The sequence below is a fragment of the Solanum tuberosum genome, unplaced genomic scaffold (assembly GCF_000226075.1).
Source record: "Solanum tuberosum cultivar DM 1-3 516 R44 unplaced genomic scaffold, SolTub_3.0 scf00125, whole genome shotgun sequence".
Lineage (NCBI taxonomy): Eukaryota > Viridiplantae > Streptophyta > Magnoliopsida > Solanales > Solanaceae > Solanum > Solanum tuberosum.
Genome location: NW_006239052.1, coordinates 939926 through 951547, shown reverse-complemented (window position 1 = coordinate 951547; position 11622 = coordinate 939926). Strand labels below are relative to the sequence as shown.

The 11622-nt window shown below is 30.9% G+C and overlaps 1 protein-coding gene and 1 non-coding gene across 2 annotated transcripts; both read right to left on the bottom strand.

Annotated features, from left to right (window-relative positions):
* Nucleotides 1–4031: 4031 nt before the first annotated feature.
* MIR8006 (microRNA MIR8006) lies at nt 4032–4246 on the bottom strand. Its single transcript, NR_130377.1, has one exon. It is a non-coding gene; the product is annotated as a microRNA MIR8006 (primary transcript).
* Nucleotides 4247–6262: 2016 nt separating this feature from the next.
* LOC102596776 (peroxisomal membrane protein PMP22) lies at nt 6263–9554 on the bottom strand. Its single transcript, XM_006350632.2, has 7 exons — nt 9366–9554; nt 9080–9178; nt 8826–8927; nt 8574–8649; nt 7074–7144; nt 6884–6969; nt 6263–6513 (listed from the first exon to the last, which is right to left on the bottom strand). Exons 1-7 carry the CDS (start codon nt 9435–9437, stop codon nt 6462–6464), a joined length of 558 nt encoding a protein of 185 aa, XP_006350694.1. The 5' UTR covers nt 9438–9554; the 3' UTR covers nt 6263–6461.
* Nucleotides 9555–11622: the final 2068 nt, after the last annotated feature.

Here is an 11622-nt window from a genome sequence, read left to right as displayed (position 1 = left end):
GCGGTATTAATTAGTCTAGGGAGGTAATAGGTCCTCATGAAAGTTTAGTATCGCAACAGCAAATTCGACCAAAGTTGAGGTATTTTTCAAACCCATATCCCTTATATATAAATGGAAAGGGATCAATTATGCCCCTAAAAAATTCGAACCCATAAACACCTAATTCGACCCATAAATCAACCTCCTTTTTAAATAAACTACCCGACCCGTTTTCAACAATTTTATTTAAATTTTATTTTTTCGGTAAATCTCGAAAATGAGTAATTGATTAATAAAAAATAGGAAAAAAAATTAAGGTTACAGTATTTATTTAAGATTTTCAAGAAATTCTACCTTTATCGAAATTAATTAATTGAGCGTATAATAGGTAAAAAAAAATTGTCCTTTTTTTATTCATCAACATGGACAAGTCAAAAGACACAAATAAAAAAAATAAAAAAATTGGACAAGTAATTAAGGACAGAGGAAGTACTAGTTCTTAAAAAATAATTATTAAAAATGACGTGTTTACTGTGTGATTTTTTTTAATATGATGAATTCAATTGTTGGAAAATGTATTAATTATCTCCCAACGAAATATGATTTTTTTAATATTTCAGCAGTGTTACGGCTTCTAAATAATTGCCCAAGTTAAAAATTGAGTTTATTGTGAGATCAAAAGAGCATTTATACAACGTGTGGTCACATTTTATTAATTTGAATTTTGAACTATAGTTTTACTCTTTTACTTTCAGTTCCATTATTGCGTTGTTATTTAAAAGGCATAAAGTTTTCATAATCCAATATATATATATATATATGTATAAAAGCCATTGGATTCATTTAATGTAGGGAAAAAATAATTTTCCCCTATACTCCTCAATATCAATGGCTAAAGAGCTAAATTTGTGCCAAAAAGATGCTTTAATTATTGCTACTTTTAAAAAGTTTCTTAAATAATTTTATACGCCGTAATGCAATAAATCATCGATTTCAAATTGAGGATTGAATGTTTGCTTTCGTTTACTTAACTCATCTCAAAATCAATTTTCTAAACTAAATCTAAACGTACATAGAGAACTGTTATTCGATACGCAAGATAAGGTAAAATATTTCAGAATTAACTTTGAAGTTTGAGAATACATATCTCAAACTTAATTCTAGATATCCACCTTATCCGATTTCATCAAACTTAGAAATTATTTTAAATAACATACATATACAAAAGACCGAACCAATGTATAGCTTATATGTACGTATACTCATCACAAATGTTACATATATTAATTATTAACTCAATTTTCATTGGAACACGTAATACGTATACTCTATATATGTTTTTAATTTTAAATAACATACATATACAAAAGACCGAACCAATGTATAACTTACGAGTTCACCGAAGCAAGTAACTTTAATCTAAACCCCATGTTTATTTACGAACTATGAAATTAAAATTTAATAACTTTATTCGTAGTGAATTTGAAAAGACACGTAACAACGAATTTATATGTAAATATAAAGTATGACCACTAAAAGTACATATATTCACTTGCTAACGCAGCTCATGAATAACGTGATTTGTAATCCTCACCCTTCATGCCATGTGATATTGCCGCCAACCACTAAAATCATTTAATTCACGACTCAATTATTTGTTTTATTACTTTTTGTTTGAAGTAGACAAGGTAAAAAAAAAAAAAAAAAAAAAAGGAATATTTGCGTTTAGTTTGTGTACTGAAAAGGAATTGAGTAACTAAAATCTGGTTGAAACGTTAACAAATTTGAAAATTCTTAAGAGAAAGCAGGGCCCGGTGGGTTAATTTATTCAAAAGAGAAAGAGTTCGAATTTCACTAGTTTAGAAGTTAATTACTAAAATTTATACTAATTTGCAAAATTGCAGATCTTACCAGATTTTGAACTTTTGATACATGTATCTGGGAGCTAAGATATGTTCATATACATGTATCTCGGATACATGAAGTCAAAATTAGATATAATTTGTTTTAGATACACTGTATCCAAGTGAATTCATATGTATCTAATTCTCTCGCAGATTGTTCTCTCCTATCTCGCTAGCCTCTCTCAAATACATGTATCTATGCGCAAGCTAGTCTATCAGAAGGAGAAAGCGAGGGAGTGAGATTTTAGGTTTCATTAGGGTAGACTGAAGACCAAGCCAATCTCGAAACAAAAAAGAAAGCTTATTGCAACTACGAACGTGAACATATGCTTTCTCATTAGACTATTTTAACCGATTGTTTATGTCGACCCTACGCTACGATTCTTCTTCTCTTATGAAATTTCTAGTTAGATGAACACTGCTCTGCTGCATGACGGAGTGATCTTTCCCTCTTATGAAAGTCGGTATCTCACTTTCGAAAGAGAGTCTCGACGTGGCGGTGTACACCTAGCTCCATAGCTGGGCTAGTCACTGGCTAGAGGGCAACCGACCTACCGGACCGGAGGCAGGCATCCCATGTCGGACCAAATGAATCGGTCTCGGGGGGTGGGGGGGTTTCAACCAGGGGTTCTATTCCTTTAAAGATTATCTTTTCCATTAGCCGAAGCTTCTGGGAAGATAACCGATATCAGGATAGAACTAGAGATTATACAAGCATGCAGAAAAGAAATGATATATCCCCACTCGGACCAAGACATAACTTTTACTTGTTCAAATAACAATTAATGTGAAGCAACGTTAGAAACGACGAATCTCTTTATGATAAACAGATCCATTTTGCAAGTTCATTATTATGGGTAGTTCCTACAAAAGATCAGACTAATGACATATACAATACTTGAATTCTCCTCTGATAGCAAAAATACATGTATCTAAGTGTAACTGACTTGAAATCTAATATAAAATTATTAACGAAGAAGGGCCTAAAATGTTCTTCAACTATTTGAATTGGTACAAAACTACCCTCCATCCATCTTTGGGCCCCCAAATACCCTTGATGTCAACTTTTTGGCTCAAAAATACCCTTATATCTAACAGATCATACTCATAAGGTGGATGGAGGACAATATTGTGTCAAATCTCATAGCTTAACGGCATTTAAGGCCCTTTTTCGTTAAAATAACTTGAAATTACTTAATATATGATCTCACATGACTTGATTTTAAATGTCATAGTTAATTAAATTTTTTTTAAAAATAGGTTAGGCATCTACTCTCTACACCCCTCCCCCTCCCCCACCCACCCCTTCACCTCCTATCTCTTCCATTTTATTTTTTCTATTTGGATCTTGTCTACTATTTTAATTTTTATTCAATTTATGATAAACAAGAGAAAAATAAAATGAGAAAATAATGATGACATTCATATAGAAATAATTAGGTTAATAAAAGATGACTTAATTAAGTAAATATGTACGAATATACTGCATTTAACTTTTGTGTGTACCCAAAATTCAAAATAAAAGAATAAAAATAATCATTTCTCCTATCCCCACCCTCATCCCAAATTAAAAGAATATAAACATGTGAGTTCATTTCAAGTTTGAGTCACGGATATTCTAATTTAAGAATACGAGATTAAAAAAGGAATAAAAAGAGAAAATGAACAAGAAATTTGGTTAATGATAAAAAAAATTATATTAATAAAAATATTAATTTTTTTAGATGGACAATCAGTCGGAGTGAGTATGGATTTAAGTTGGATCCGCATTTATGAGTTGGGTTATATAAATTATGGGTTGATTTAAAATAGGCCAATAGGAAAATATCATGAAATTAATTATTTTTTCAATATTATTTTCAAGTGTATCGGGTCAAAAATGAATCATATGTGGTTTTATAAAAGGGAAAAAGGACAAATATATCCCCAAACTATCGTAAATGGTATACAGATACCCTTTGTCATACTTTTGAGACATTGGTGCCCCTGCCGTTCAAAAAGTATAGCATATATACCCTTTGCACTAACGGACATACACGTGTCATAATCTTATCCACCTACTCGACATTTATTAAATATCAGATCGACGGCTAAGATTGCGCCACATGTCCTTATTTAGTCTTCCGTTAGAGTGAAGGGCATATATGCTCTATTTTTTGGACGGCAGGGCACCAATGTCTCAAAAGTATGACAGAGGGTATCTACATACCATTTATGATAGTTTAAGGGTATATTTGTCCTTTTTCCCTTTATAAAATAATAATAGGAAAAAGGATAAATATACCCCCGAACTATCGTAAATGGTATGCAGATACCCTCCGTCATACTTTTGGGACATTGGTGCCCCTGTCGTCCAAAAACTAGAGCATATATACCCTCTATACTAACGGACATACACATGTCATAATCTTATCCATCAGCCCGACATTTATTAAATATCGGATCGACGGATAAAATTGCGTCACGTATTCCTATTTAGTCTTCCGTTAGAGTGAAGGGCATATATGCTCTAGATTTTGGACGGCAGGGGCACCAATGTCCCAAAAGTATGACAGAGGATATCTGTATACTATTTACGATAATTTGGGGATATATTTGTCCTTTTTCTCATAATAATATTTATGTATTATTTATTTGAGAAGAGTTTAAATTTGGACCAATCACATTAGGCAACATAATAAATAAATATTTAATAATTTTACTTTAAGGAAACTATTAAAAATAAGGGTAAATATGAGTCAAAGGATTAACATGGAGGGTATTTTTTAGCCAAAAGGTAGATATCAGGGGTATTTTAAGGCCGAAAAGTGAATGAAGGATAATTTTATACCAATTCAAATACTTGAGCAGTATTTTTGACCCTTATTAATAAGACAATATATAATTATTTCAAACTATTGAAAAATAGCCTTTAACATAAAACTTTTAGTGTCTTCCTCTTCCTAGAGAAAAATAGAAAGAAAATCAAAAGTTTTTTATAAATGCCTATATCCCATAACAATCATATAGGAAATTTTGAACTCCGTGATATATATCGGGTTAGTGTTTCACTTGTAAATGTTTGGAACTCCAAAGAAATTGTAGTAAGTTTAAAAGGTGGTTATTTTTTTTATTATCTTATATTAATTTTTAAGTTATATTCCCTTCGTTTCAAAATAAGTGTTGCTTTCGCAAAAAAAATTTTATCTCAAAATAAGTATCACCTTAAAATTTTAAGACAAAAGTTAGTATTATTTTTCAATTATATCCTTATACATCATTTTTTTTATTCAATTATATCCTTATAATTCATTTTTTTAAATACGATTTATTTTTCAAGAAACATTTATTAAATAGAAATAGTTTAGTAAACTACACATTGTATTTATTGATTTCTTAATAGACATAATTTTTGCTAAGATGATACCTATTTTGGAACCAAAGAAGTAACTAGTTTTCAGCTACTTCGCAAAAGATGATTATATTTCAACAGGCACGTGTTGATTTTTGGGCATTCGTAGAAATACCCCTATTTTGAAGTGGTCTTTTAACTTTTCCCCTTCAGCACTTTAAGTAATAAAAACGTGAAAAAATACCTCTAAAATTAAAAAAAAAAAAAAAACTATTAAAAAAAGTTCACAAGGCAAAGGTATTGTTAGGCGTAGCTTATGCCCTATATATAAAGCATAAGTTTAGTTTTAGAACATTATACCTTATGGAAGTTTATACACTGAACTTATGTCTTATAGGTGATAACATGTGCCTTGCGAACTTTAAAATTGTCTGATAAGACATAACGGTGTCTTGGGACATAAACTCAGCTTAGAACATTGTGCCTTGAGAAGTTCATAAGTTGAACTTATGTCTTAGGTATAACTTGTGCCTTGGGACATAAGTTCAGTAATATGAACTTGTGCTTTGGAACATAAGTTCAACAGTATAAATGTGTGCCTTCCGCAAGGTTATTTATGACTATTTTTGCACAAATTTCATATATGTGCCTTTTAGGAGATAAACATAGTACAAGTTTTGTTGGGCAATGATGAAAAATTGAGCTTTCACATGTTGTGACGACTAGGTCTTTTTGGAAATATCGTGCAGGTTTAATTCAAAACAGATAATATCATACTATGTTAAAAGTATCTTTGGACTGACATAGACCAACATCTAATATCAGAGTCAATGGCTGATAAAACGAGTATGAAGATGATAGAGTGATGGCGTATATTACTATCTTTACCATGCCGAAGATAGCTTCAACATGCATACGCACAAGAAGAAGCGCCTAAGCTTTGGTGGCCATAAATGTTCGTTCATATGAGTAATTTTACTCTATCCCGAAAATTGATCTATGGATCATGGTAATGCACCACGTGGAACTTAGTTCGAGGGAAAGATTATTGGTCATGCAAAACAACACTCATATTGATACAACTTGTATTCTTTAATTTTCATACTCGAAACTCGAATTAATTCATAATGAGCTCATGCTGCAATACATATTATACCAAGCAAGCAACCTCCACAAGAAACATAGTATAACATAATCATCCACCACCGACAAATGAGAGAAAATGCAGATGAACCCTTCATCAGCTTCTAAGCCTTCTTAGTTGTTATGGATCTTGCCTTCAAGTTCAGAAAAATTGCCCTAAACATCCAAATGAGGGAAAAACATTAGTAATATTCACTCTCCGAGTAAGAAAATATTTTTTAAATAAAATCGACCTCCAAAGGTTTGCCCTTTAGGTGGAAAAAACCAGGAAACTGCAAACCGACCTTTAGAGGTCGGGTTTTTTGTAGCAAAAAATGAATTTGAAGAGTGTAAATAAAAATATCAAAGTCTTAAACCAACAAGCACTAATGGTCTAGTAGTAGAAATGTATCCTACCGAGGGTTCAATCCATAGATGAAAACGAAACTTTCATTGCTTAAAGGTGAGAAATGACAAGTAACTAAACTAGCTCAAATTCCACTTGCCAAGGATACACATAACAAAAGCATCATGAACAAATACTCACCAGCATGAAGCAACAAAACTGTGGTATAGAACGCGGAACTGCAGGGGCATGTACTGGTAGTTGATCCAGCCAACAATTGGCCAAAACTGCATAATATCATACTTGAGTATTAGTTATACTAATTTGGTATGACAAAACAGAATTTCTCTCCATGTTTCTTGTGAAAAAAGATTTGATTATACGATCCTACCTTCCATGCAGTGAGTTGAATAAACGGATAGTCCTTTCGAACCTTGTTTTTGACAAGACCCCATGGCCTTCCTGTGATACAAGAATTAGCGTCATGTCAGACACCTACATTGTTGACTGTGAATAATGACAATTCAAGACTATTTTTCGGAAACAAGATTTCCTCTGCAAAAAGAAATACAAAGATCTATTGATGGTAATTTGCAGTAGCTTATCAATAGTACAGTTCTTTTTATCTTTTTCCACTGGCATGTTTGGAACTGCATCAAGATATTTCTACAAGATGTCCAAAAAAAGTTGCTCGAAGGAAGATTGTTGGCTTCCGATAGACTGCATTTCATCTAATTAGCGTCATGCTTGTTAAATAAAGCTCAGATATACAAATGGTCATACGAGAAGGAACATAATCTATTGCCTATCTTTCTTTGTTGCTATACCGTATGTGACAACAGTATAGCAAAGAGTGTTTAGAAGTGTGTAACCATCTCATCTAAAAGTTTAAGCCGTGAGAGAGAGCACACTTTAATCTACTTAATTATATTCTCAAAAAAATGCTCTAGACGAACACTGGTTACAACCTAAATTTCTTAGCCATTGGCAATTTAACAGAGAAGATCATCAGGAAGACGAGTTCTCCTCCAGCATGTTGTATGACAACTCTCAGGCTATATTTTCTCTGTCGTCATAGTTTAAACTCTCCATGGTTCTACTTTATAAACCAGAAAAGTGCCTAGCATTAAGGAATTCAGAGAGATTTAATATCGGATTTCACAGATCAACATATATTGTCTCATCCTTAATTGGATTAAACCATGTATTAGGGTACCCTGTATGAGGATTTCTACTGCTACCAACCAAGTGTTGGAAATCTTATGAAAAATACTCCATCACGAACATTTTCATAGCGTGAGGCGTGTCAAAAGACATTGTCCTTAGATATTTCACCCGGTATAAGTGTATCCTATAGGACTCAACAACCCCCTTCTAGTATAAAAATTAGGAGCACATAAACTAACAAAGATTCACAAAACGAAGCCCAAGCACAAGCTCACTGCCAAAAGCAAAAGGTGATGGAGACTATCAATGTCATTAAAGCTTCGATGGATATAGAAGATTAATCACAATAATCATGAATAGAAAGATCTGTTATAAACCAAATTAGAGGCATCTTATAATGAGTAATGAAAAGGATTAATAGCGCCATGTTAAGGCTATAGAATCAATCGTCTTTCCGTTTACTAATAGACAAAATAATTCTTTTTGAGATACCGAATCATTTTTTCAACACTAAGTATAGTTAAAACATTGCAGAGTATTATTCCAACTTAGTACAAGAGTATCAAATGTTTAACAAAATGCTATTTTTTCATTCGTGGTCTGTGCAGAGAAAACTCAATAAGATCTGAAATGTAATACTAATAGTCTTCTAATCAACTTTAACAAAACCAAATAGATTGAAATTCAGTTACTTAGCATTTGAAGATGAAACGAGCTAGCGTACCTTCAACAACCAAGCCATAGTACATCATAAAAAAGAAGTTGTTCCAAGGAGATGTTGTCAACTGTTCCAACAAAACCTGGAAATTCATCAAAAGAGAAACTGTTGATTTTAGTAACTAATTGTATTATTTTTAGCCATAACAGTTGCGTACTCTCTATCCTCCTCAAACCTCACTTGTAATCGGATTACAGTTGTTGTTGTAGGCACCGCGAAAGATAAAAACTACAAAACACACAACTTTGAGAGTCTAACCTTTTTAGCAACAGTTTTATTACCCTTTTTTCCTTGAAATATCACATCCATCAATTTATGAAGGAAATGGCCAAAGGGTCCTGAATATGCAAATCCATACAGCTGCAATTTAAACAAACAAAACATATAAAAAAAAAACAATTATCATACAACCAAAACAATTAACACAATAATTAACCTACCAAAAACTATCAATAATCATCAAGATTAGAGAACTTAAAACATAAAAGTAATAAAGAAATTTAAACAAATACCATTAGAAGAAGTAATCTTCTGAATTGAAGCCTTTTGACCCCAGAAATCTTCTGGGCAATTACATCACTGCACCCTACTAAAACTCCAGCAGTAATTGCCTAATTAAATTGAAAATACAAAAAAAAATTATATACATCAACCCAGAGAAACCATATACGTATTGAGGGCAGGGAAATTGGATTGGGATAGGTATTACAATACGGGAATCAAACTCTCACCAAAAAGGTGAAAAAATTCACTTATTCAACCAACTGAATTACTAAGATTCTCATAAAAAAAACCTACCTTGGTTCTTAGAGGATGGAGTTGCAGTGCAGTTAGATATTTTTTCCAACTTTGTTTAACAATTTCAGACATGATTTTGATTCTGATCTTCAAAAACAACTCAGTTGACTGAAATTTAGCCTATTTTGCTTATAAGCATTACTCAACAATCTTTATATATAGAACTTCTTGATTCTCTTTATATTTAATTAATTAATTAATAAATAGTTTTAGTTAGTATTAGCACTACTACTACTCATTATTTATTTATAATTTTGGTTTACCACATTTCCTGGAAACCTCCATACATTTGACTGGAAAATCTAAGAATACTTTTTTCTGTTTTTCCTCTATCTTTTCCATTTTCAGTTTTATTGGGTTGTTTGATTTGAACGCAAATTATTTATTACTGTAGTATATACTGTTTGGTTTATTATAGTTTAGTCCAAAAATATGATTCTATTTGTTATTTTTGGGTAAAAAAATGTTCCTTTAATAAATATATTGTTTCTTTTTCTTTTTAAGCATATAAAAATATTGTAATCTATCAATAATTTTAATGTATATAACATCATAGTAATCCATTCAGATAACTTTTGAAAAAAAATTCCTAATAAAATAGGATTTCTTTCCAAAGTGAAGAAGATATGATGCATTCATTAATACCATCATTAGTTTTAAACTTAGGATACAATAATTATAATATCATAAAATATGAAAATTTATTACATTGCTTCAAATCATAAAATATCTTTAAATATCATCAAAGGAGTTATTATTTCATATTAAGAAAAAAGAAGATCACTTTCCACTTTTATATTTGCTAAAGAGATGTTAAAAGGGAAAAAAAGTTAAAATAATATTTTATTTTAAAAAATAATGTGTTTAAAAAGAAAAGAAATCATATATATATATTAGAGAAAGAGACATCTTTTACCCAAAAGTATCTGTGGAGCATTTTTAGATCAAATTATTTGCTAAGAGTATTTTTATTTAATTTTGTATAATTTGAGGCATCTTTTACCCCTTTCCATTAAAAATAACCGTATTACATAATTTCATTAAAAAAATTGCTTATCTACAAAATTATTTTCCATCTTATTTAATACAAAAAGGGTGTGAGGAACCTTAAGATGTTTTTGTCATTTTCATTATCTTATTATGAATTACTGATTTATGTTTGATAGGGACAATTTATCTCTATATTAATTACTAATTTGATACTAGTATATCTTATCTCAAAATTAGTAACCAAACAAAGGCACAAGGGGTAAGGGATGTACGAGTCGAAAATCGAATCAAACCGTAAACTTAAACTGAGAATCTAATCGTTAATGAGTAAAATCGATAAATCGAAAACCGATAAAAAATATCTTATTAATTTGATTATTAATTTAACGTATTTAAAAACCAAAAACCGAACCGATAATACATAAAACCAAATTGAACCAGCCGATGCACACCCCTACCCTTGATTAGTGAAATTGACATCTTCCGGCTGCATTAGTATATTAGGTTCACAAGTTGTCCTAATCATTGAGTTTATACATACTTTGTATTTAATCCCCTAGAGAGTGCCATTGATTTATTTTTTTAATGACTATGGTGTGAAGACAGTGTATGCGCACTTAGACTAATTCAATGGGATATCTGTTATCTTCCATCAATAATATGTATCAAAAAATTTTATCCATCAAAACTAGTACAAATGAGAAGAAATCACCTTCTTCTTTTTTTGTCTCTATTGAATTTGAGCTTGAGCACTCATAATTTCCTTGATCATTAGACCACGCCATTGGGTTCGGTGCTATTGTTATTGAAGATGAATTGTTGACAAATTCAAAATTAAGGAACTCTTGTAGCTTTCATTACAAATAGAATACAAGTAAACATATAACACATACAAATTAGGGGTGTACAAAACCAAATCAAACCGCAAATCGAGTCAAATCGAGAAAAAATCCAACTAATGGTTTGATTTGACTTGGTTTGGAATTGAAAAAAACAACCCGACTATATTTGGGTTGGTTTAGTTTTAACTAAAAAAGACTAACCCGAGACCAAACCAACCCGACATTATATATGTAATTTTAAAATTTTATTTTATACATAAAAATATTTACATTGATATAATTTTAAAATACACTAAGAATGATAATAATAATATTGAATATTGGTTTTTTAGTTTTACATTGGTTTAGACAATTAAAATACATAATCTAATTTTAATTTTCCTTAAATATTTAGTAATGTAACTAATACTTATTAAACTTGTTTT

What these genes read in the sequence shown, in the direction of transcription:
- LOC102596776 (XM_006350632.2), bottom strand. Translation starts at nt 9,437, where the DNA reads ATGTCTGAAATTGTTAAACAAAGTTGGAAAAAATATCTAACTGCACTG. An exon ending in TCCATCCTCTAAGAACCAAG is followed by an intron (nt 9,179 to 9,365) that starts GTAGGTTTTTTT and finishes CAATTTAATTAG; the next exon opens with GCAATTACTGCTGGAGTTTT. An exon ending in CTATGGCTTGGTTGTTGAAG is followed by an intron (nt 7,145 to 8,573) that starts GTACGCTAGCTC and finishes CTTGTATCACAG; the next exon opens with GAAGGCCATGGGGTCTTGTC.